This window comes from Stegostoma tigrinum, chromosome 32 (genome assembly GCF_030684315.1).
Source record: "Stegostoma tigrinum isolate sSteTig4 chromosome 32, sSteTig4.hap1, whole genome shotgun sequence".
Lineage (NCBI taxonomy): Eukaryota > Metazoa > Chordata > Chondrichthyes > Orectolobiformes > Stegostomatidae > Stegostoma > Stegostoma tigrinum.
The window spans coordinates 30,243,187-30,271,044 of NC_081385.1; the positions used below are offsets into that span (position 1 = coordinate 30,243,187).

The 27,858-nt window shown below is 41.5% G+C and overlaps 1 protein-coding gene across 1 annotated transcript in view; it reads right to left on the reverse strand.

The window, feature by feature from the left end:
- robo4 (roundabout, axon guidance receptor, homolog 4 (Drosophila)) overlaps positions 1 to 22,507 on the reverse strand; it is a 157,701-nt gene extending 135,194 nt beyond the window's left edge. Inside the window, exon 1 of the mRNA XM_048562405.2 lies at positions 22,198 to 22,507. Within this exon, the coding sequence (XP_048418362.2) occupies positions 22,198 to 22,483 (286 nt within the window). The 5' untranslated portion in view covers positions 22,484 to 22,507. The remainder of the gene's footprint in view (positions 1 to 22,197) is intronic.
- Between the last annotated feature and the right edge of the window lie 5,351 nt (positions 22,508 to 27,858).

Genomic DNA, 27,858 nt, shown 5'->3' on the forward strand with positions numbered 1-27,858 from the left:
ATACTTCCCTGGCATCCCTTAGCACAATCCATGGGTAGCGACCACCTCCACTATTTGTCCACGGAGATTGGCATTGGTAAAACACTCATCACATCATCATGGCAAATCTCAGACTAATTTGTTACACACCTCAGCATTGCATTCTGCACTGCACCTTACAGATTACTGACATGTTACATGCCAATGCTCTTGCCAGGTCTCTCTGGGTTCAGGGACACACATCCATCTCATACATTGAACAGGATGCACCTGAATTGTCTTTGATTGCTTTTGGAGTGCTCACTCACTTTGCGTTAACTTGGGCTCTGACAAAATCTCTATTCTGCCTTGCCTTTTAGCACAAATAGAAAGCCAAGGAGCTCGTCATAGTTGCCAGCAGTGAACAGATAATAGGGTAGACTTGTTACCATATGGCATCATTCTATGTCAATGTCACATCTACAGCGGATGCCAGCAGATTACATTGCAAATATATTGAATAAGTTTCGAACGTATTCCTACCTTTGAAAGTCTTTGGTGAATCACCCTTAATCAAAAGGAATGGTTCAATATTTCCTGTAATGACAATGGGAGAACTGCTACGGGAAGTGCAGGCACTGGAGAGGTGGTGATGCATCTTCAGTGAGTGACTAAGAAGTGCAGACAGCAGGAAGAGTTACGTTTGGGAGATCGGGTGGGTGTGAACCATTCAAGGTAGATGCTGCATTCAGTAGGCAGTGTGTGAGATCATGAACATTGGTGGGAGGCATGTCTGGTGGTAGAGTTATACTGAGAATAGCACTTACACTTGCACGGTGCAGCCGACCATTGACCTTCTTATTCCATTTGTGTATATTCCTTTTGATAATGGATGCTACAATGACTTTTTTGGCTATCTCTAAATTCGCTGGCAGTTTCTGGGGCTTTGATCTCCATTGGTGGTCCTAAAGGAAAAGGATGGCTCTCCACTCCATCCAGCAGGATACCCAGGGTCTAGGCCCGAAACGTCAGCTTTTGTGCTCCTAAGATTCTGCTTGGCCTGCTGTGTTCAGCCAGCTCTACACTTTGTTATCTCTTTACCCAGGATACCCAGGCCCTTGATCATGAACCAGAGTGCCAACCTCCCTTTATCAGTGATCTCCTTTCAGATTGAAGACAAAGAATACACCACGAAGGATAGTTCCCAGGTTGTAGAATTTGAGATGGTGCGCAGTTGTGGTTTAAACATGGCATATGTGACATGAATGTCAGAATATCACAGTAACAGCAAGGATTTCCACCCCTGCTGAGCCTATGATTGTATGGGAGAGTTGCTGTGGAGGCCAGATGCATAACTAATGAGGTGACGTGTGGAAAACTGCGTGAGAGAAGTGGGCAGGGCTCACTGAGAGAAGCCCTCCATGAAACTCGCTGAAATTGGCACAGCCACAATATGGGAAGATTCAGCCAGTAACAAAGCTAAATTGGACTAGGCTGACTCAAAGAAATGTCATAGAGTCATAGGCACATTGAATCATACAGAACAGAAACAGATCCTTCGGTCCAACTCGTCCATGCTGACGAGATTTTCTCAATTAATCTAGTCCCATTTACCAGCATTTGGCCCAAATCCCTCTAACCCTGCCTGTTCATATACCCATTTTCAATGTGGTAATTGTACCAGCCTCCACCACTTCCTTTGCAGCTCATTCCATAAGCGCACCACCCTCTGTGTGAAAAGGTTGCCCTTTAGGTCCTTTTTAAATCTTTCCCCTCAAACCTACACCATCTAGTTTGAAGCTCCCCCACCTTGAGACAAAGACCTTGACTATTCACCCTATCCACGCTCTTCATGATTTTATAAACTTCTATAAGGTCATCCCACAGCCTCCAATGCTCCAGGGAATATAGCCCCAGCCTATTCAGCCTCTCCCTCTGCTCAAACCCTGGCAACATCCATGTAAATCCTTTCTGAACCCTTTCAAGTTTCACAACATCCTCCCTGTAGCAGGGAGACCAGAACTGAATGCAATATTCCAGAAGTGGCCTAACCAATGTTCTGTACAGCTGCAAGATGACCTCCCTATTCCTATATTCAATACACTGACCAATAAAGGCAATCATATCAAAGACCTTCTTCACCATCTTGTCTACCTGTGACTCCACTTTCAAGGAACAATGAACCTGCACCCCAAGGTCTCTTTGTTTGGTACCACTGCCCACCACCCCATTCACCACCAACCCCCACCCCGGCCTTACCATTAAGTGTTTAAGTCCTGCTCTGATCTGCCTTTCCAAAATGTCACACCTCACATTTATCTCAATTAAATTCCATCTGCTACTTATCGGCTCATTGGTCCATCTGCTCAAGGTCCTGTTGTACTCTGAGGTGACCTTCTTTGCTGTCCTCTACACCTCCAATTTTGGTGTCATCTGCAAACTTACTAACCGTATCGCTTAATTTGTGTCCAAATCATTTGTATAAATGACAAAACGCAGTGGATCCAGCACCAATCATTGTGGCACACCGCTGGTTACAGGCCTCCAGTCCAAAAAGCAACCCTCCAGCATCACCTTCTGTCTCCAACCTTCAGGCCAATTTTATATCCAAACAGTTTGTTCTCCCTGTATTCCAAGTGATCTAACCTTGCTAATCAGTCTACCGTGCAGAACCTAGTCACATGCCTTACTGAAGTCCAGATAGACAGCATCGACTTCATCAATTTTTTGTCACTTCTTCAAAAAACTCAATCAAGTTAGTGAGACATGATTTCCCATGCACAAAGCCATATTGACTACCCCAATCAGTCCTCGCCTTTCCAAATTCTGCCCATAAGAATCCCTTCCAACAACTTACCCACCATTGATGTAAGTCTCACTACTCTATAGTTCCCTGGCTCTTCCTTACTACCTTTCTTAAATAATGGCCCCACGTTAGCCAATCTTCACTCTTCCATCACCTCACTTGTGGCTATCGATGATGCAAATATCTCAGCAAGAGGCCCAACAATCATTTCTCTAGCTTCCCAAAAAGTTCTAGGGTACATCTGATCAGATCCTGGCAATTCATCCACCTTTATGCATTTTAAGACATCTAGCACCTCCTCCTCTGTAATACAATATCACTGTTTATTTCACCAAATTCTCTAGCTTACATATCCTTCTTCATAGTAAATCCTGATGCAAGTTGCTCTTTTCGTATTTCACCCATCTCCTGTGGTTCTACATAGACAGCCACGTTGATCTATAGGGGGCCCTATTCTCTCCCTAGTTACTTTTTTTGTCCTTAATGTATTCGTAGAATCCCTCTGGATTCTCCTTAAACCTTTCTACCAAAGGTATCCTGAATTTTGTCCTCTTGATTTCATTCTAACCCCTACAGATCTTATACGCTTTTAGGGATTCACTTGATCTCAGTGAGCTTAATCAGAACTTTTCTAGTCATCCAACTTTCCCTACACCTACCAGCCTTGCCCTTCACCCTAACAGGGGCATACTGTCTTTGGACTCTCATTATCTCATTTTAAAGGCTTCCCATTTTCCAGCCGTTCATTGATCTGAAAATATCCACTCACCCAACCTCCAAAATTCACTTTTGAAAGTTCTTGCCTAATACCATCAAAACTGGCCTTTCTCCAATTTAAAATTTTAACCTTTAGACCAAGTCCATGCTTTTCTGTCACTAAATAAAAACTAATAGAATTATGATCACTGACACCAAAGTTCTCCTCCACTGACACCTTGGTCACTTACCCTGCCTTATTTCTCAAGAGAAAGTCAAGTTTTGTTCCTTTTGTTGTAGGTACAGCGACATAATGAATAAAAACATTTTCTTGTACATGCTTAGCAAATTCCACTCCATCCAAGCCCTTAACACTATGGTATACAGGCATACAAATCATGAACAGGAGTAGGTCATTCAACCCTGCTGCATTTTTGTATTTATCCATTCATGGGATGAGGGCATTGCTGGCTAGGCAGCATTTATTGCCCATCCCTAATTGCCCACAGGGCAGCTAAGAGTCAACAACATTGTTGTGGGTCTGGAATCACACGTAGGCCAGACCAGGTAAGGATGGCAGTTTCCTTCCCTAAAAGACATTAGCAAACCAGAATGGCATTTTCCCCCCAACAATTAACAATGGATTCATGGTCATCATTACACTCTTAATTCCAGATATTTATTGAATTCAAATTCCACCATTTGCTGTGGCAGGACTTGAAGGCCAGTTGCAGACTATTATCTGAGTCTCTGGATTAACAGTCTAGCAATAATACCACGAGGCCATCACCTCACCACTGTCATTAATAAGATCATGGATGATCTGAAGTTCCACATTTCTGTCTACTTTCAATGGCCTTTGATTCTTTGCCTAACAAGGCAGGTGAGATGAAAATTGGTGGTATGGTAAATATCCAGAAGGAAACCGGACTACAGGATGACATAGGTGGGGGCTGTGAGTGGCAAATGGAATTTAATCCTGAAATGTGTTGGGTGATGCATTTTGGGAGGACTAACAAGCTGAGGTAGTACACATTGGTGTTAGGACCCTAGAAAGTACAGAGGACCAGAGAGACTTTCACATGCATGTTTATCGATCCTTGAAGATAGGTAGTTAAGAAGGCATCTGGAATATTTGCCTTGATTAGGTAGGGCAAGAGGAAGAAGGTTATGATAGAGTTTTGTGTAACATTAGTGAGGCCAAAGCTGGAGTATTGTGTGTAGTTCTGGATATAGGAAGGATGTGACTGCAAAAGATATTCACCAGGACGTTGCCTGGCTAGAGTAATCCAGCCGTGGAAAGATACTAGATGGACTGTGTTGGTTTCCTTATAACAGAGAAGGCTGGGTTGGGGGTCGATCTGATTGAGATACATAAAGTTCTGAGGGACATAGACAGGGTAGATAGGGGCAAATGCATACCCTTGGTAGAAGAGTCAATAACGATTGAGCACAGCTTTAGAGGGAATATCTTTTCACCCAAAGGAGTTGGATATCTGGAGCCCTGCTTAGATTGGCGGTAGAGACGGGAGCACTCAAGATATTTATGGACTATTTAGATGAGCACCTTAAATGTCACAGCATACAAGTCTGCAATCCAAGTGCTGGCAAATGGGATTAGAGCAGATAAATGCTTAATGGCTGGCTGAAGGCTGTTTATTCTATGCTGTAAATATTTCTGAGGCAGAAAACTCGAAATTCGTACAATCCTCTGAGAGAAAAAAATTCTCATTTCTGCCCTAAAATGTTGATCCCTAGTTTTGAGATAGTGGCCCCTACTTCTAGACACCATCCACAAGAGGAAACAACTTTTCCTCATCCAACTTATCAGAACATTCCCAAACTTACACATTTCAGTCAGGTCATTCCTCACTCTTCTAAATTTGAGTAGAAACAACCCCAGCCTGTCCGGTCTTTCCTCATAAGCCAACCCACTTAAATCAATCCAATAAACTTCTCTGAACTACCTCCAACACAATTACATCCTTCCTTATATAGAAAACCAAACTTGCACATGGCATTTGGGATGTGGTCTCATCAATGTTGGTTAGTTCAGTTGCGTTGATGGTTGGTTTGCAATGCAGAGTGGTACCAACAGTGCAAGTTTAATTCCTGCACCAGCTGAAGTTATCATGAAGATCTTTCCTTCTCAACCTTGCCCATTGTCTGAGATATGATTAAACTCATCGCTGGATGTGTCTATCTCTAATGAGACAGCAGGACTGTAGCAGCTTTATTAAAACTGAAGCATAACATCTGCGGTTATGTTAAATTCTCTTGCAATAAAGCATAGCATTCTATTAGAATTCCTAATTAATTGCTGTACAGCATATTAACTTTTTTGTGGTTTTAGCAAAGACCACCCAGGTCCCTTTATTCTTCAGTCATTCTCTGTTTTAGTAATAACCAGCATTTTTATTCTTCTTGTCAAATGGAAAAACTTCACACTTTCCCACATTATACTCCATCTGCCAGGTTTTTGTCCAGTCACTCAACCTATTCATATCAATCTGCAACTACCTTATAACTTCTATTCAACTAACATGTTCATTCTCTTCATCTAAGTCATTGACATAAATTGAAAAAGCTGAGGACTCAACACAGGCTCCTGGGAAACTCCACCTGTCAGTTATCCTGTTAGTCATAACAGTACCTATATATGTCTGTTGCCAGCTAAGACTGTAAGACATAGGAGCGTAAGTCTGTCATTCAGCCCATCGAGTCTGCAGTGCCATTCAATGAGATCATCACCGATCTGGTAATCCTGAACTCTGCTTTCCTGCCTTTTCCCTGTAACCTTTGATGACCTTGCTGATTAAAAATCTGTCTCTCAGCCTGATGTATGTTCTTTGTTCTTTGCTAGCCAGCCAATCTTCTCTTCAGCCTAATATGATCCCTCAACACCATAAGCTCCGACTTTGCACAATAACCTTTTATGTGGCATCTTCTTAAACGATTCCTGGAAATCTAAACACAGTACATATGAAGGCTCTACTTTATCCATAGCGCATGTTCTTCCTTCAAAGGACTTCAATAAACTGGTTAAATTTGATTTTCTTTTCACAAAATCATTCTAACACAATCCTTTTCTCGAATTCATGTCACTAAGGGTCAGGAGGCATTTTGACTCTATGCCTGACAGAGCAACGTAAGTCAAATGTTTAAATGAAGTTCAGGAAGGGTTTTATACACAATTATATTTCAACATTTATTTTAGATGAAATAGTGAAAATCTGGCAATCAAATGACAATATGAATTGGTCTAGGATGAGAAAGTTTGGACTGATGTGCTCTGTTATGAAGCCTTACAAGTAAAGTGATCATGGTTCCTGTGGTAACGAAAATATATTGAGGGAAAGAGAGAAAGATAGAGAGAGAGGGTGATATGATCAGTGAGAATTTGAGGCAGAGAGGCAAGAAATTAGAGAAATATGGTAGGATAGGGAAATATGGAACCACTACAAGACTCTGAACTCAAAATTAATTCACACCAAATAGTGAAATAATTCCATGGTCACTGCACTTGACAAAGGAGCAACGCTCTGAAAGCTTGTGACTTTAAATAAACCCCTTGGACTATAACCTAGTGTCAGTGACTTCTGACCTTGACTACCTTAATCCAATACTGGCACCTCCACATCAAAATTCCACACAGCCACAAAATTGAGGAACAGTCTAAATGACACAGTGGCAAAGTGACATACAGGAACTGGGTGTATCCATATGGCTTGCAACTATCACTTAGCGCCTTGAATTTTTATGAATGATCCAGTGATAGTTTGGCAATTTTCTTTCTCTTGCCATGAGGGTCCATCAAGTTTTCCGTGATATAAAACCAGCTAATTGAGCAGATTGTTATTGCTTCAGCTTCATTTCCATTGCACATCCATTAGCTAATACTTGAAATGTAACCAGGATTTGTCTGCATATCAGAACTTCTGTATCTGAACACTACTGCATAGCTCGGGAAGTGATACAGAGCTAGCTGTTCAGCAAATATTTGTTGAATCTTCATTGCTTGAGCAGGCATAGAGTCAAACTGTTTCCTGATCTGCAGTGGCATAAACTAGCAAAAAGGAATAATCTGTAGAATTCATGTATCTCACTGCCTGAAAGATTTCATCTCAGCAAATTTCCATTAAAAATACTTTAAAATGAATTATTACTAAGGGTACAAATTCCAACACCACTGAATCATTTCTGACTCATAGGAAAGAAATGTCATGAGCCTTGACTTATTTGGTTACAAAGTCACCAATGGCAGAGCAATTCTACTCAGGTATTCACTAGAAGCAAGAATTAGGTGAATGCAAAAGGATTGTGAAGCTAAAGAAGATTACAGAGAAAGGGAGAGGCAAGGGCAAGGTGAGATTTTAAAACTTGGATGAGAACTTCAGAGTCAAGATGCCGTTTGACTGGGACCTGATATGAATCAACGATCTTATCAGTGATAGGTGAGTGGCATCTGCTGTGAGTTAAGACATGGGCAGCAGAATGATCTTGGGTTTATGGAAGGCGAAATGTGGGAGTTCAATGTAATGGTGACTGTATAACTCTATTTCTGCTCTTGCCAGAATTTACAGGAGTAGTAGGATTCCACTTCATTTCCACAGAGGTGGTAAGTGGGACAGCACGGAGGCTCAGTGGTTAGCACTGCTGCCTCACAGCGCCAGGGAAATGGACTCAATTCCACTCTTGGTTGACTATCTCGGTGGTATTTGCACATCCTAAGGCTTTGGCAGAGGTCTGTAGCTTGGTTGTGGATAAGGCTGTTAACTCGCTCACCAATCTGGCTGCTGCTCATTCAGACATTTCATCACCATGCCAGGTGACATCATCAGTGGATCCTCCAATGAAGTGATGTTATTCTACTCTGTTTGGAATTTATACTGTCCGGTCTGTTATGGTGAGTAGCGTCATTTGTGGTTTTGATCTGTATAGGTTTGTATACGGGGTACAATTCTACATGTTTATTGATTGAATTATGGGTGAAAAACCATGCCTCTAGGAATTTCTTTGCCTTAGGCTACTATGGTTACTTTGTCCCAGTTAAACTGATGGCCTTCAATGTCTGAATTTGCAGTTATTTGGGAGAGCTCGTTGTGATGTTTTGCTGCTAGCTGATGTTCATGTATTCTGATGGCAAGTTTCCTTCCTGTCTGTCTGATGTAATGTTTATGGCAGTTGTTGCATGGTATTTGTAAACCACATTGGTTCTGCATGTTGTGGGATTGGGGTCTTTAATCCTTGTGAGTGTTTGTGGTAGAGTGGCTGTGGGCTTGGGGCCACCATGTTTCCTAGTGGTCTTAGGAGTCTCGTTGTCAGTTCTGATATGTTCTTGATGCAGGGCAGTGTGGCCAGTGCGCTAGGGCGTACTGTGTCCTCCTGTTGTTGTCTGTTTAGAAGGCATCTGCAGTTGAAGTTATGGGGATATCCATTTATAGCAAGGAGAACAGCTGCCATAAACATTACATCAGACAGACAGGAAGGAAACTAGCTATCAGAATACATGAACATGAACTAGCAGCAAAACAGCACAACAAACTCTCCTTAATATCGGTACATTCGGACAATGAAGGCCATCAGTTTAACTGGGACAAAGTAATCATAGTAGTTCAGGGCAAATACAGACACGCACAGGAATTCCAAGAGGTATGGTTCTCCACCCGTAATGCAACCAAACATATAGAATTGGGACCTATTTACAAACCCATACAGATCAAAACTGGAAATGGCACTACTCACCATAATAGACCGGACAGTATGAATTCCAAACAGAGTAGAATAACATCACTTCATCGGAGGCTCCACTGATGATGTCACCTAGCATGGTGACGAACAAAGACCAGCCAGCTTGGCGAGCAAGTCAACGACATCATTTGCACATACTCACCATGTCTGTGTGGGTTTCCTCCGGCTGCTCCAGCTCGCACAGTCCAAAGATGTGTAGATTAGGTGATTGGCCATGTTAAGTAGTCCATAGAGTTCAGGCTGGGCGGGTTAGCCATTGGAAATGCACTGTTACATGGACCGGATAGTGGATGAGTCTGGTTGGGGTGCTCTTTGGCGGGTTGGTTTGGACTCAATGAACTGAATGGTCTGCTTCCACACTGTAGAGATTCTAAGTGCCCATGTCATTTTAGGTCTATCTTTGGTCATCACCTGCCCAATCAGAAATCTAGTGTCAATTTGTGATAATGGGAACTGTAGATGCTGGAGAATCCAAACTCTCTGATGAAGGGTCTAGGCCCAAAATGTCAGCTTTTGTGCTCCCGAGATGCTATTTGGCCTGCTGTGTTCATCCAGCTCCACACTTTGTTATCTAGTGTCTATTTGCCTTTGATTGGAAAGGGCAGGTTGGAAGCTGAGGGGAGGGAGAAGTAGAGAGCCTTAGCAAATACATTTTTTTTTCCATGGACTATTTAGGAGTCCCACGAACAAGCTTCTCAGGTTTAATTCTGCCCATTTGGATGCTCAGATATGCTTTGCCTTGCTGGTGTGTTAGCTACGAGCCCTCCATCATTTCCTGACTAAGCTATGGAGATAGGAGTTGCCAGCAGAGGGCACTCCCTCCTCCAGTTCTGCCTTCAGAGCCCAGGGTTCTCTGTTCTCCAGGATTGCACTGGTATCTTCAGGAATTGAAGAGTAATTCTCAAAGTACCAATGCAAAGGAGCTTTAGAAGTGGCAGCTTCAAAAGCCTTTACTCTTTTGAAGATTTTCTTTGGACATTTTGCTTTTTGAATTGTAGTGACATGAGTTGGAGAAGTGGAATAATATTTACAATTAATTCATCTCATGAATTCCAGTTTTAAAGTTTTGTTTTAAATTTTGGGGTTGGGGTAATGGACTGTTTGACCAGCAGTCATGAAGTAATCTAGTCAGGTAATTAAGATTCACTTTTTATATGTTGATAGCCATCATCAAATGGCAATGCTGTGCACCCAATGGGAAGAATGTGGGTGGGGTGGTTGGTGCCAAGCATGGATAAGCTTTTGGATATAGGAAGTCATGTGATGACAATTCCAGGAATATGTCCAACCAGAGTTTGTAACTCAGACATCTCAGATGGTGAGATAAAATGAACCACTGTCCATACAGTTCACTTTCCAGCATCTTGATCACTGCATGATAAAGGAATTGGTAACAAATGACAGCAGCAAACATCTATCAGTGAACAGCAGACCAACAATTCAGGTCAGGCAAGGAAAGTCCCAGTGGTGGAAAAGTTTAGAAATTGTGTTCAAAGCCACTCTGTTCTCTCCAAGCCTGCTATGGTAAGGAATTCCAAAAGGGATTTGGAACTGATATAATTAAAATATACGCTGGTTTGTATCAGAAATGAAAAGGGACTCCCATAGGTCTCTCAGGTCAGACATTGAAGAACTCTGAAATAACTTAAATGGCTAAAATACAGTCTCTGACTGATTATGAATGATCCGGCGCAAGTCTTTGTTTATTCACAAGCTGGGAAGAAGACTCAGGGTTCCCAGTGAAGGACATTGCTAAGGTTACAGTGAGAAGGGGCAAAGAAGGCAAGGTGATGGTTAAGTAATTCTGAAGCTGCAAGAAGAAAGAGAAAAGAGAGAGAGAGGAAAGGAAGTTAAGGGGCAGATCTTTTTGTTCTTGTCCTGGAACTGTCACAGCGCAGCACATTTGGGAAAATCAAACAGGAATGTGTGCAAATTGAATGGATATCCCCCCAGATTTCCTTTACAGTCTTTTTCCAGATGAGCTGAGAGCTCCGAGGACAGGAACAGGAAAATCTATTCTGGGAGAGTCCATATGTTGAGGAAGAAACAGGTAGGCCTTCAAACAATGACTGTTAGAACATCGATACATACATAGGTAGGATACTTATAGTTTACAACATATTGTGACCATGAACTTCATGTGACCTCAGTGATGGTTAATGTATTGTGAAACACACTATTTATTAAATCACTGATGACATTGAAGCAATTTGTGACACTTCATTTCTGGCTTTTTCCCAAAGTAGTGCTTGAACATGATTGATTTTGAACTGCTTCTGATGGCTCAGTAACTGCATACACTATTGCAGTAGGTGCAAAGATACATAAAGATCAAGATTATGAAGTTCAGTTTAGGAAACCTGGTCATGGAGACATAGAGAAGCACAGCATGGAAACAGACCTTTTGGTCCGACTCGTCCATGCCAACCAGATATCCTAGATAAATCTAGCCATTTGCCAGCATTTGGCCTATATCCCTCTAAACCCTTCCTATTCATTGACCCATCCACATGCTATTTAAATGTTGTATTTGTATCAGTCTCCACCACTTCGTCTGGCAGCTCATTCCATACAGGCACCACCCTCTGCATGAAAAAGTTGCTCCTTAGGTCCTTTTAAAATCTTACCCCTGTCACCTTAATCAAAGAACAAAGAACAAAGAAAATTATAGCACAAGAACAGGCCCTTCAGCCCTCCAAGCCTGTGCCGATTGAGATCCTCTGTCTAAGCCGATCATCTATTTTCTAAGGGTCTGTATCCCTTTGCTCCCTGCCCATCCATGTACCAGTCCAGATACATCTTAAAAGACACTAACGTGTCTGCGTCTACCACCTCCACTGGCAATACATTCCAGACACCCACCTTCCTCTGCGTAAAGAACTTTCCACACATAGCTCCCATAAACTTTCCTCCTCTCACTTTGAACTCATGACCCCTAGTAATTGAGTCCCCCACTCTGGGAAAAAAGCTTCTTGCTGTCCACCCTGTCTATACCTCTCATGATTTTGTAGACTTCAATCAGGTTCCCCCTCAATCTCCGTCTTTCTAATGAAAATAATCCTAATCTAGTCAACCTTTCTTCATAGCTAGCGCCCTCCATACCAGGCAATATCCTGGTGAACCTCCTCTGCACCCTCTCCAAAGCATCCACATCCTTTTGGGAATGTGGCGACCAGAACTGTACGCAGTACTCTAAATGTGGCTGAACCAAAGTCTTATACAACTGTAACATGACCTGCCAACTCTTGTACTCAATACCCCGTCTGATGAAGGAAAGCATGCTGTATGCCTTCTTGACCACCCTATTGACCTGCATTGCCATCTTCAGGGAACAATGGACCTGAACACCCAGATCTCTCTGTACATCAATTTTCCCCAGGACTTTTCCATTCACTGTATCATTCACTCTTGAATTAAATTTTCCAAAATGCATTACCTCGCATTTGCCCAGATTGAACTCCATCTGCCCAACTCTCCAATCTATCTATATTCTGCTGTAATCTCTGACAGTCCCCTTCACCATCTGCTACTCCACCAATCTTCGCATCATCTGCAAACTTCCAAATCAGACCATCAACACCTTCCTCCAAATCATTTACGTATATCACAAACAACAGTGGTCCCAGCACAGATCCCTGTGGAACACTACTGGTCACAGGTCTCCAATTTGAGAAAGCGTCCTTACACTACTGTTCTCTGTCTCTTGTTGCCTTGTCAGTTTTTGTTCATCCAGCTAGCACACCCTGGACCTCACGTGACTTCACTTTCTTCATCAGCCTGCCATGGGGAACCTTATCAAACGCTTTACTGAAGTCCATGTATATGACATCTACAGCCTTTCCCTCAATCAACTTTGTCACGTCCTCAAAGAATTCTATCAAGTTGGTAAGACATGACCTTCCCTGCACAAAACCATGTTGCCTATCACTGATAAGCCCATTTTTTTTCCAAATGGGAATAGATCCTATCCCTCAGTATCTTCTCCAGCAGTTTTCCTACCACTGACGTCAGGCTCACCGGTCAATAATTAACTGGATTATCCCTGCTACCCTTCTTAAACAAGGGGACAACATTAGCAATTCTCTAATCATCCAGACCTCACCCGTGTTTAAGGATGCTGCAAAGATCTCTATTAAGGCCCCCGCTATTTCCTCTCTCGCTTCCCTCAACAACCTGGGATAGATCCCATCCGGACCTGGGGACTTGTCCACCTTAATGCCTATTAGGATACCCAACACTTCCTCCCTCCTTATGCCGACTATGCCTAGAGAAAGTAAACATCTATCCCTAACCTCAACATCTGTCATGCCCCTCTCCTTGGTGAATACTGATGCAAAGTACTCGTTAAGAATAATCCTATGCCCTCTAGTTTTAGACTCCAAAACCCAGGGAAAAGACCTCAGCAATTTACCATATTCATGCCCCTTGTGATTTTATAAACTTCTATAAGGTCACCCCTCAGCCTTTGATGCTCCAGGGAAAATAGCCCCAGCCTATTCAGCCTCTCTCTATACCTTAAATCCTCCAACCCCAGCAAAATCCTTGTAAATCTTTTCTGAAGCCTTTCAAGTTTTGCAAAATCCTTCCTATGGCAGGGTGACCGGAACTGCTCGCAGTGTTCCAAAACTGGCCTCACCAATGTCCTGTACAGCTGCAACATGACCTATCAACAGGGACAAGTTGGGCCAAAGGGACTGCTTCCGTGTTATGTGATTCTATGACTCTATCCTAGATTCCATCCTTACTCAGCACACATTAGAACACAACGAAAACCCTCAGCATTCCTCAGATTTTTATTCCAGTCATTAATCCCCATATGGAATTGTATGAATGTGAACTCAGATCAGGCTGCATGAGGATACCTCTGGAGTCAAATGGTTGCTAAAAATAACACTCAACGTAGAGTGGTCAAGGGACCATTTGGTTTTGGACTGTAGTTTGATTTTATTTATTCTTCTATAAAATGTGGGTGTCATCAGCGGGTCCACCATTTGCTCCACATTTCTAATTGCCATTGAACCGGATGGCACATTCAGCCATTTCAGTGGAATTAACAGTCAACTGCATTGCAGGAGAATAAAATGTGCGGCTGGATGAACACAGCAGGCCAAGCAGCATCTCAGGAGCACAAAAGCTTTGCAGGAGGTCTGGATGCAGTTGCATTTGACATAATTCCTTCCCTAAAGAATGTTAATAAATCAAAACACTTTTAACAACTATCGATGACAGTTTTATAGTCACCATTACAAAGGCTAGATTTAAATTCTCTATTTTTGACATTATGATATTTGTCTGCTTAAGAGTTTGCTAATTTTTAAATAACCTCACACAGAGTACTGAAACATGAGCTACCAAAACCCTCTCTTTTCTTGTATGTTCCAAACAGTTCAAATGTTTTTAACGTGATTTGTTGAGCATCTTGGAACTTCAAACATCAAAATCAAAAGTAGCAGTTATGCTTTTTATCTGATCCCAATTTTCTGCACTGAGAAGAAATGCTTCTTGTATACAAAGCAACAACACTCCCTCAGTTAGACAGAAAACCTTGCATTTATATAGTGCCTTTCAACATTTCAAATATCCCAAATGCTTTATAGGCAATGAAGCACTTTTGAAGAGTCCTTTCTCTTGTCATTACAAAGAAGATGGAATATCATTTTTTGAATTTGATCAAATAAAAACTGAAAGAACTGTGGATGCGGTAAACCAGGAACAAAAATAGAAGTTGCTGGAAAAGTTCAGCAGGTCTGGCAGCAACTGCGAAGAAAAATCAGAGTTAACATTTCAGGTCTCGTGACTTTTCCTCAGAAGAGCTTTTCCAGCAGCTTCTGTTTTTGTTTTGAATTCTGTCATTTGATTTAATATCCTGGACATTCATAGACTGAGCTATGTCTAAAAAGGGCCCGTAAGTCATTAATTTCTAAGCAGCAACTGGCATCATCTGATTATACAGGTGGTCAAATTTCAAGTTTCAATGTGGCTTATCTAGCTGATCTAAAGCATCATATCCACCCATCCTATTCCTACCTCCTCCACTCCCTAGCCAGGGAAGTACAGATATGCAACCATTCCCTATTTTGTTTTACACCTTTTTAAGAATATTCATGTGCTGTAGATGGAACAACTCCTACAATTAACAAGCCGAAAAACATAATTTCCAGATGGAATAGGTTTATATTTACAAAACTGCAGTTAGCAGAGAGGAGAGAGGAAACTAAGGCAGTAAAATGGATGATAACAAGGTGTAGAGCTGGATGAACACAGCAGGCTAAGCAGCATCAGAGGAGCAAGAAGGCTAATGTTTCAGGCCTAGACCCTTCTTCAGAAATGGTCTAGGCCCAAAACGTCAGCCTTCCTGCTCCTCTGACGTTGCTTGGCCTGCTGTGTTCATCCAGCTCTACACCTTGTCATCTCAGATTCTCCAGCATCTGCAGTTCCTACTATCAGTAAGATGAATGTTTCTTTCCTGAAGAAATTATTACAATTGGCTCTAATGATTTTTTTTTCTGGTGAAAACATTCAAGTACATTTTAATCGGCAAAGGTATGGCCTAGTGCTTAAAATAATTTAAATTTTTGTTGCATCTAACTGGGGAGATTGAATTAAGGGGAGCTGATTCACTCTTCACCTGGTTGTATCACCCCTATAAAAATTCAATAGATAAAATGTAATTGGGTGTTGCCTATGATATTCCAAATTGCAGCATTATAATAATGAATTTATATACAGCAAGTTCAAAGAAACAGCAATGTGATAATGACCAGAATTGCAGAGAGTTGGCTGAGGCTGGATCATTAAGTATATTCAAAGTTGAGATAGATTTTTAATCAGCAAGAGAATCAAGGTTTGTAGGGAAAAGGTACAAAAGTGGAGTTCAGGATTATCAGATCAGTCATGATCTCAATGAATGGCAAAGCAGATTCAATGGGCTGAATGGCCTTCTTCTGCTCCTACATCCTAATGCAGGAAGGTAATGGCCTAGTGGTATTACTGCCAGATTTTTTTTAATCCGGAGACTCCAGTAATGCTCTGGGGACCTGGGTTTGAATCCTGCCATGCCAGATGGTGGAATTTGAATTCAATAAAAATCTGGAATTAAAAATCCAAGGGTAACCACAAATCCATTGTCAATTGTTGGGAAAACTTGGCTGGTCAACTAATGCCCTTTAGGGAAGGAAACTGTCATCCTCGCCTGGTCAGGAATACACATGACTCCAGACCACAGCAATGTGGTTGACTTTTAACAACCCTCTGGGATGGGCAATAAATGCTAAACTAACCAGCAACGCCTTCATCCCATGAATGAATGTTACATTCTTAAGTCTGTCTCAGTGATGTCATTGTCCAGCTCACTGGAAACAACTCCTCTGCTCTTCTTCAAGATTGTGTCCAGTGATCTAATTTTGTCAAACAGAGTGTAGGTGGGGCCTCGGTTTCATGCCTTATCCAAAAGTCTGCACATTCACCGTGGTCTCCGTCAGTACTGCACTGGAGGGTCAACTTCAAATCTATGCTCAAGCACTTGAATTCACAAGAGGTGAGATTGCTATTACTGAGCTATAGCTAGCATCTGAATGTAGGCCTGCATTGATCACACTGCCCCTTTATGCTGAAAACTCATTTTCTGCAGAACAGTGTCACACTGCACACTGTGACAAACAATATCCTTCAAGCTTGTTTGTCAAGCAGAATTAGACATTTTTTTTATAAAGAACATAATGAATTCAATTAATTTTAGGGTCTGTAGCCCTTGAGTAGTTAATTAGCCAATTAAGTAAAATGAGGGACTGATTGATGAATAATTATTGTTTAGACTGAAAGGAATTACTGCCCATGTTTGAATGTGTAAGTTGCTATTTGTCTTTTATGGCACTACCAAAGAATTATGGTAAAATATAGATTTTTTCATTTTATTTTGCTTTCATTAATTTCGCACTCAAGTTGAATTGGGGGAGGGGAGATTTGTTCCCAGGCTCAGGCACCTCCTCACAATCTGTGTGAAAGAGTTTTTGAATACTGCATTTGACTGCTATTGTCCCCCTTTTCATCCCATGATCAATGTTGATCCTTCGCACTGTTGAGTGGATGTTTGTAGATGGGGACCCTCGGCAATAAATGCATATGGTGTATATTCTCTTGTCATTTTATATATCAATTCAGATGTACAGCAGGCCTGAAGTATTTGCCAAATCAGTGAATCACAGAAGTGTTATGAATCAGAATGAGGACATTCAGCCCATCATGTATCCAATGAATATTATGACTTAGCGCTAGAGTTAGTTGCTAGCATGGATTTGGTGCTGCAGAGGTGAATCTACAACATTGTGATTTCTCGCTTAATTGAATGTATTTGACAGCTTGTGTAATGTGACCCACAAAATACATTGTCTGTTGGGAGCACTGGATTCTAGAAGCAGCCCAAAGTACTTCCATTGTGAGTTTGACATCATAGATCGGGAGGAGGTTGTCCCTCTCTCGGTTGTTGGAATCTTTGATTATGAATATATCTTGTAGCCTAACCCAGAGCACAAAATCACTGCATAAAACTATTTTTGGCTCATTGTTAAATAGTGTAGATAAACTCACCAATGACTACAGAACTGACTGCATTGGATACTCATTTTAAATTTGGAGTTAAATTGTTCCTGTGGAAAGAGAGGAAATTTATTTTAAACTGGTTGGATCAGCACAGGCTGGAGGGGCCAAATGGTTTCATAATGACCCCTTGAGGCTTTAAATCAGGTTTGAGAGGCTTGTGTTCACAAGTTTTCTTTCTGATTTGAAGTTATTAAATTTATCTTCCAAAACCAGCTTGCAGACTCAGATACATTCAAGGTTCCATGATTCTGTCTTAAAACGCTGATTTGAAATGCCATTAAATGAGCTATCACCAAAAAGAAGGGATTATATTATTCAGGGATTGGGTTACATTGAGGAACAGAAAATTAAAGACACAAAACATTTTGTTAAGCAACCTCGCACTGCTGCCTCACAGCACCAGGGACCAGGGCTCAATTCCATCCTCAGGCAACTATCTGTGAGGAGCTTGGACATTCTCCCTGTGTCTGCATCAGTTTTCTCTGGGTTTCCTTCCACAGTCCAAAGATGTGCAGGCTAGATGGATTGGCCATGCTAAATTGCCCATAGTGCGCAAGAATATGGATTAGCCATGTGGTACACAGGGTTACAGAGATAGATTGGGGGAGGGATGTAGGTCTGGGAAGGATGCTCTTCAGAGGGTCAGCATGGACTCATGGGCTGAATGGCCTACTTCCACTCTGTAGGGTTTCTATGATTTTGTGATTCTATCTGAATACTAACACTTACAATCATACAGCTATAACCAAGACAGATGCATGTCATCTTTTCCTCCAGATTTTGCTCCAAAGTTCAAATTTTGATCCTTGCGTTCAATGCATTCTTTGTATTGCCTTACCCCTGCCAACACTTGTCATCTCCTCCAGTTCTATAAGCTCCCGGTGAATGCTGTACTCCTACAGCTCCAGCATCCTAATGCCTTCTCAATTTCGTTCATCCATTTGCAACTGTGCATACAACTGTCAAGGCCCTGGTTCTGGAATTCACTCCATTCACTTCCAGTTCTCTATTTATTTTTCCTCTTTTAAATCAGTCTTTAAATTGGCTACTTTATTCAAGCATTTGGTGACTGGTCCTCTTATCACTTATGTATTACTCCTTCCCGTTCCTTTCTGTCTCACTATCTGATGGGCACACATTCTATAATGTCGGTCTGCAATGCGAGGTGTAGGGTACAAATATAAGTGATTACATTATTGCCAGAATTAAAATCTGTAATGTGGCAGGGGACAGTGCAAATAGAAATCTTTTCTAATTCTAAGTACATTACTTATCAGTCATCATAAACTCCTGTCCTCTAATCCTGTTCTAGGTGCAGCACATTGCAGCATCATTCAACATCACAATTTTAATAACTGCTCAAGTTCCTGATGCAGTTCACTCCTGAAAATTCAAAATCATTTTATGCATATAAAATATGTCTGAATCATTGCAACAATATGAATGAAGTAGCATTGAATTACGTGTAGACTTTATATCATTATAAGGACAGATATATTTTCCCATATTAGACTGAATAGAATGATTCGTGAACTGCAGCATTAATAAAAATTAATGTTTATTTCATGTTTAAATAAACATTGTTTAATGTTGTTTCTAGGTAGTCAGTTGTACAGTAATAAGTCTAAGATGTACCGCAAAAGAAATGAAATCCCCCAGATCCACCAATAAGATATTGAGCCTTTCACTGAGACAGTGCTACAAAAGAGTCACACAAGATTCATTGCAGACAACATAAATTCACTTGTGATAACAAGGTGTAGAGGTGGATGAACACAGCAGGCCAAGCAGCATCAGAGGAGCAGGAAGGCTGATGTTTCGGGCCTTTTCTGAGGAAGAGTCTAGGCCCGAAACGTCAGCCTTCCTGCTCCTCTGATGCTGCTTGGCCTGCTGTGTTCATCCAGCTCTACACCTTGTTATCTCAGATTCTCCAACATCTGCAGTTCCTACTATCTCTGAAATAAATTCACTTGCTCTTGGCTCTTCCTCTGGTAGCTCAATCGTGATTCCTTTACATGTTATTTTAATGCAATTGTTAACCTTTTTTTAATGAATTAATGATTGTGTTAAAATGTTAACCAGTGAACTGAGAGAAATGAAATTTTAAAAAGGGATTCTTGAGATGTGGAGTGGCATGTATTGCCCAACACCATTTTATACAACTGATTGGCTTATGGGACAACTGCATATGACAATTAGGAGTCAACCACAGTGATGTGGAACTGGAATCCAAACTGGGTAATGATGGCAAGTTTTCCACACCTCAATGATGGCAGTTAAGAAGTGAAATTGCTAATCTGAGGAATAATCATACATAAAATGACGAGAATCCAGCCCACATTTTACCTGGAACATGCAAAATCTAATGGGAATTTAATACAATCTGGTGCTGCTTTAACATGTAACAAGGATACTCCAGTGGGAATAACCATGAAATGAACATGATCCAGTGGGAATTTCAAGTAATCAAACACAATCCAATAGACTTTGCATTGCTGAATGATGAAACAATTTCAATAATTATAGACAAAATTAACTTTGAAAAACAATTTTAAATCCAGCTGAGACAGGCACCAGATGTAGATAATTGACCTTAGTAGCAGCTTGTTCCATCCATTAACCAAGAAAATGTTCCTATTTAACTATTACCTTGTAGTCACGACACTTGAATTCCCAGCTACTGATCATTACATTATTTAATGTTTTATTTTTGAAACCATAAACTTTCAATTTAATCATGCCTGGAAAATTAATTGAGAGGGTAAATAGATCAATAAACTAAGACATTTTTTTCTCCCAATTTTTTTTAACTTCTCGGGTGAGGTGCAATTGAAAGAGCGAAGAAATATAATGCAGCAAAGGATATCAGGAGCCAGTTTTTGGAAAGAGGCTCTCTGAGGATGGGTCATTGTTACTTTTTTTAGTAGTAATTTGTTGGATTGAGGACGAAGTGTTAATTTTCAAGAGCTGAGCAGCTGATTTGTTGGTGGGATCGCCTACCACTGCGCTTGCCTGCTGGAAGCAAACACTTCACAGAGCAGGTCTTTTTTGTAGAAGCTTTCATTTCGAGCTGCATCCTGCCTCACTACTTAACACGAGATCTTGAAGCTGATTTGGACTTTTGTCCTTTCAACTTTCAAACTTCTTCAAGCACTTTGCAAAAGAAGTGAAGTATATACCCATTCATACAAGTTTGCATGTATAGATCTATTGTTGCACACGTTCATTTCGAACATATACGTTCATTACATATTCCCTAAACTTCAGTCTGATTCGTATACCTTATACCCTTTGTACGATATAAACAAATTATAGAGCAGGTAAGCGAGATCTGTAACTAGGATATTTAGGAAGTTTAAAATTTAGCAGTGATAAAACTGTCCACAGATAGCAACATATCAAAGATTTTATTTATGGGGTGTGTGCCTGGTGTTCAACATCACGATTTTGGAAAGAAGTTTTATTTATTTTCCTTTTCCTGAATAAATCTCATTTCACCCCCTTTCTCTAGCCATGCAAAATTACTTAAAAGAGCGACTGGTTGTTAAAAAGCGGGAAACATGTGATTTACTTTAGACAAATGTTGCGATTTGGAATTTAGACATTAGCAGTGTAATTGAAAAGACAAATTGGACGGACTCCGTGCGGATCTAGTTCATCTTTGTGTGTTAAAATGGCAAAAGAATTTGAGGAAATGTTTCTCAACGTCTTCTACATTTCCAGCAACATTAAAAAGAACGAACTATTTTAGAGAAAAAAATCTTTTTCTTTCGGGAGATATGTTGACAACCACAATTACTTTTAACCGATGGAAGGAGTTGTTAATTTCAAGGTGGGACGTTCGTTGAACTATTTCTTTAAAGGAAGCAGCACTCACATTTGTTCTCAATTCCTATTTTGTTGCAAAAAATTAAATTCCCAATTTATAAAGACAATTCATTTCAAATGTGACTGAATTGGAATACTTTTGGGGTTTTTTTCCCCTTGCAGACGGGAATCTGGGATTTAAATGGTGCCTTTTTTTCCTCAATAGTAAATAGATACAAGGACTTTGCTATGTCTTTTCCAGAATGTTCCAATGGCTCGACAAGGGGCACTTAACTAGTTTTACATATTTCTTTTAACAGGGAGAGTAGACAGGCGCTGTTAACTCAAGCCAAGAGAGAAAAGGCGGAATTGCATATGAAATATGCTGTTAAAATTTGTAACCAGCTTCCCATTGTATCGAAGTTAAAAGTGTTTATTTGAGAACAGAAAGAGAAACAGAGGGAGAGAGATGCTTGGTGTTTGCCACTTGTTATCCTAACCTCGATTGTTAGAGAAGAGGAAAAAGTTTTTTAAAAAAAAGGATGGTGGGGGGCGATATTTGAAGAAGATTCAGTACTTACTTCGAGATCTGTAGCTGGGCTTGAAGGAGTGCAGATGTCTTGACCCTCTCATAGACTTGTCTAGTGGACAGGTACAGTGACATTGGCAGACTTTAGAACTCTCTGCCCCGGTAAAAAGGACAAGGTAGAGCCAAAGAGAAGCAAAGGAAAGCATCATATAGGGTCTGGGTTTGGGAGTGAGGCTTCTCCCGTGGCTAGTAACAACGCCAACATCAGCAGCAATTGAGTCTGTGTAGCTGCTTGTCTGCTTCAAGCTCCTTGGTAAATTATTGGAATTTGTTATCATGGATGTTTGCAACTGCTTTTGTGCTTTTCCTCTTCTTTTTCTAAGTTGTTGAACAATGAGGGAGAAAGGCTTGATGGCACCATGCTGAGCTGAGAGCTGAACAGGGGACCAGCGCTGACTGCAGCATCTGTGACATCCAGAGAGGGGGGAAAGTGAGGGGTGGGTGGGGGGGTGGTGGGGGGCTGGGATGTGGAAAGACATTTTCCAACATAACTTAAAACAACACTGTCAGTAAAGCAATTTTGCCAACTCGCGGAAATCCTCAGGCTTTTCTTTTAAAAAACCTAAGATACTCTGCTGAAGTAAATAAGCTTCTTGCTCAGATATTTGTTTCTGTCTCTCCGGTATCAGGGAGGTACAGGGTTGCCATCCTTGAAAGATGGCCACATAAAGGATGTCAGCCCTTTAGAAATTCTGTTTTCAAACAGTATTGACTGTCCCGCGATAGATTTTGCCGCCTGTCTGTGCTGCCTTTTGTTTCGATGTTTGTTGGGTTTAGGAAGCTGGGAAGCAAAAGTGAAACATTTTCTCTTTGTTGACACAGCTAAAATGAAATCTAAGAACAGCAACAAATATTACATCGACTCCGACTAGCCTGTCCAATCTAGGCTACTGACAAAGTTTTATTTTCGTTCTCTACGTTAGAGTTCTTCAGCACGCCCACTGTTAAAGTTCAGAATCGATCAGATTTCACTCTGCCTGCCCAGAATGGGATTGTGCTTTGAAAGTTGCCCAGTGACTATTAGTGTCACCTGGGGGAGAAACCCCAGTTTCTAAATAAGATTTGATTTGGGTGCACGATATTAGCTTCGGCGAATAGTTAATCGGGCGGCAGCTCGGTAACGTTCACAGATTTGTATTTCAGGTGTCACAAGCAATCCATGCAATATCACCCAGGGTGAGCTTATTCCGAATATTTTATGGCCCTCACTGAAACACTTGCTCCTAACATCACCAGTTATGTCAAGAAACTAACCTCCAATTGCACACCCTGTGTTTTCGCCGGATCCCATCCTTGGATCACTTCAGGCTCTTGCCTGGATCCCTGTCCCTAAAATAACAAAGTGTGGAGCTGGATGAACACAGCAGGCCAAGCAGCATCTCGGGAGCACAAAAGCTGACGTTTCGGGCCTAGACCCCTCTCTGATGAAGGGTCTAGGCCGGAAATGTCAGCTTTTGTGCTCCCGAAATGCTGCTGGGCCTGCTGTGTTCATCCAGCTCCACACTTTGTTATCTTGGATTCTCCAGCATCTGCAGTTCCCATTATCCCTGTCTCTAATGCTGCCCAGTTGACCCCGATTGGAAGGTCAGTGTGTGTCATCCCCAAGCTGAACCCATGTCATTGTCTGCAGGCTAAAGCTTAGGCATCTTTTTTTTCTGGCAAAGTCTGGAGTTTTTTTTGGACAGTTCCTCGCCACAAGGCCAAAGACGTTTTCTTGCTCTATCTTCCCAAGCTCGCCTTATTAATGACCTACCCCACCTTTATGGGACTGCTCACATTCGATTCCTATCCTATCATACCACATACTGTTCCTGGAACTGCCCTACCTGGTTGCTGACTTCAACCCTGGAACTGGCAGACAAGGGGGAAATTGGCATCCTGATTTGAGGGCAGAGATATGGAGGCCTTGCCTGGATAGTACACAGGCAGGGGTTCCTGTTTCTCCTAGGACTAGAAGTGGATGCCATAACATCAAAGCAGGCCAGTCCAATCTGAGGTTGGCACCCAGGTTAAAGCAGTCTCAATGATCTGAGTGAATGCCCAGCACTACAGGATTAAGGCCAATGTTCTTCACCACTATTGGCAGTGTAAGTCCACCGTCTTCTCTCTGATACATCATCACAGAATCCCTACAGTGTGGAAACAGGCCCTTCAGCCCAACAAGTCCATACCAACTCTCAGAGCGTTCCACCCAGAACCATCCCCCTGATCTAGGCATCTCTGAACACTACAGGCAATTTAGCATAGCCAATCCACCTAGCCTGCAAATCTTTGGACTGTGGGAGAAATCGGAAGCACCCGGAGCAAATCCACGCAGACACGAGGAGAATGTGTAAGCTCCACACAGACAGTTGCCCAAGAGTGGAAGTGAACCTGGGTCCCTAGCGCTGTGAAGCTGCAGTACTAACCAATGCCACCTCACCCTAATTCTATCTCTGCCACAACTGTACCCACCTCCCACAAAGGCTCAGGCTCTAACACTCTCACTATTGCCTGCAGCATTGTAACCACTTATTCTAATCTACCCAACCCCTGACATAACCAACTTTTCACTCACTTGTGACACGACCCCATTTACACCAACAGGAATAGCTGTGCTATCTTCTACACATAGTGCCTGACTCTCTTTCCATGAGGAAAACAGCCACCTATAGGGCAGAAAGACATATTCTGAGTGGTCTTTATACTGTCACTTGGCCCCTCACCCTTTGAGGGAAGGATCAAGATTCTGACTGCCTCATGCAGGGCCTGAAAGGGAGGTTGAGTTCATGTTTCTTGGCTTTGTGTCTGTGCCAAAGAACAATGCAAGCCAGTAATAATATGAGCCTGGTATATCTGGCTGAGGGGACTACATGCAAAAAGTCAAGGCAAAGCAGAGATACTGTGAGCATCTAGGTAAGTCCAAATGAGTGAGCACGGTGACAGTGAACAAAAAACCCAGTGTTACAGCCTGGTCCAGTCCATGAGCTGGTGTATACCTCTGAGTGTGGTGTGTCCTTGCTGCAACATTACAATGGGAATTGCTGGTACATCGTCAGGTGCAGAAGCATCCTGTATGTGGATCAGTGATGGGCCATGAGTGTTCTTACAGGCTGCCATATGTTGGATACAAATGTCCATAGATAAAGAGTGTGTATAGCCTGTGCCATGGGCAAGCTGAGATGTTGGCGCCCAATCTTTTTTACATGGAGGTGGTTCAGATCAAAAGATGAGCTGAGTCCACCAGGTGCTTGCTTTGGTTCCTTATTGAGTTTTCCAGACATAGAGCTTGTTTGACTAGTTTAGTATGATGGGAATCAGAGTATCAATGAAGTGTTTACAAGCATTAATGAGTATCAATCTGCTACCTGGCATGAATATCTCTAAGCCACTTGTGAAAAGCATTAAAGATGGTCTTGTCACCCAATTCTGCCATGGGCCACGTCGCTCAGACACATATAAGATTCCACCCAATGAGAACACTTCTCTAGAATTTAAGATCAAGCTCAGAAAGGCCACACTCACAAAGCAGGCCCTCTTTAGTTCAACAGTTCTGTTGGAGCATTGCCCTGAAGATCATATCAAATGACAGAAGCAAACAAAATTGCCAATAATGGGGGAAAAAGACTGGAAAATTCTTCACTGACCCCTTTAAGTGACCATAACTGTGAGATCTCACTAATCCTATTCAGATAACCAGTGACTGAACAGGACTGCAGAGCACAGTCTGATCTTATCATCATAGATGAACATTCCTTTCAAAGCAGAATCCTTGGACAGTGAGTAGGTCTTCAAATCTTAGCTGGTGTTTCCCCCATTCCTAATTGAGTTCATGAGCACAGCCTTAACACTACTCAAGCTCAGATTAGCTCTTTAAGCCTCTCCCACAGAGATGAACCTGGGACATTGCTGGTTCAATTTTTACTTGCTGCCTTTTGGAGCTGTGTGAAAGTGGAGTTTTCACCTTGTTAAATATGTAAAGCACTCAGCTGGCCATGTAGCGTCCAATCCACTATTATCCTGGTACTCTTAACAGCATTGTGGAAGTACCTTTACCACATGAACTGCAGCAGTTGAAGAATGTGACCTTCCCTGACAAACGCAACTCGGAATAAGCAATAAATGTCTATCTTGTGATAGGCATAATATTTACAAAATACACTCCATGTCAAGCATACAACCTGTGGACAAAAATATTTCATATGGGAAGCTACAAAAATTACAATAGATATAACATTTTTCTTTTCACACCTTTTCTCTCTGAAGTGCCTCAATACATTTTCAATATTCAATTCACAATGTACAATATTTGTAAAGTACACAACCAAAAGTGATCTACAGTTTTCAGTCCCGTAAGGTATGAAATTGAAATGCCTTGGGCAGCAAGCTTTCCCCATTTCACATCTACAGCAGCTACCCAAAGCTCTTTGTATTCTTACACCTTAGAATCTGCATTCCCTCTAATTTCTTTATCTTCCGCTGAGGTCTGTGCATGGCAGCAGCATCTAGAATCAGAAGTGAATGCTGCATCACTATGGCAATTGCTGTACGTGAAATGACAAATGACAAGGAACAGAGTTGGAATGTGCCAATCTGCAACAATCATTTGAGTGGAAGACTAAGCAAATTTGGGCAGATCAAAGAACATCTTCCACTCTGTTGATGGTACCTGAATTGATTGACAAAGGTACATAATGTGTATCATTGTAGTGTTTTCAACCTTCTCAGATTCTTAAACATTCAGTGAGTGATTTGTAGGTCACAGTTATAGGTAGGTTGGATGTTAGAAGACAGTTATTTCCTCAGAGAATAGCGAATGTGTGAAACAAATTGCCAACTCATTCACTGAATTTCTTAAAGCAAGAGCTCAATGTGTTTCTGGTTAAGGTCTGTACAAACTATACAGAAGGTGCATATCCTGCAATGTGATCTAAAGCCAGTGTGACCCGTTTGACTAGTTTTAATCACCAATGGTGAAGCATTTTCAAGCTTTCATCAGAACTGGTGTAGGCTTCTAAGATAACAAAGTGTGGAGCTGGATGAACACAGCAGGCCAAGCAGCATCTTAGGAGCACAAAAGCTGATATTTCGGGCCCAGACCCTTCATCAGAAATGGTGTAGGTGTAGGCTTCTAAATCTGTTTTCATTCCTCTCCCAGATGGTTAAATGATTCTAGGTAAGTGGAAAGTAAAATATGGTGATGCAAAAGATGGCCCACCTATCTGGGCTGGGATGGCTCTTTTCCTATCTGTCATTTTTGTACATCCCTGCCCAATATCAAAAGCCAAGCCAAGCATGTTCTTAATGCAGGTTTTTTTTAATTTGTAAAGCTTATATACAGATCAGGAACTGTACTTCAGATCCAGTCAGCTATTCCCATTCTTTTCATACCATATAGCTAAGGAGTTAATCAACATTAAATAGAAGCCTTGGCTTTCTATCAAGCAGACTAATTTGGAACACATTCTTTTGTGGACATTCCCCAATTTGTATGTCAATTAGCCCCTGATCAATCTGGTTCATCACATCGCAGTGAATCTGCCAATGCATCTAATGTTAAATTTGGAAGGATGTATATTAACTCTACTGTTAGTCAGAAACTTACTCTGATACACATGAGCATATAAATAAGGAGCAAGAATGGCCCCAGCTCCACTGTTTGCTCAAATGTTAG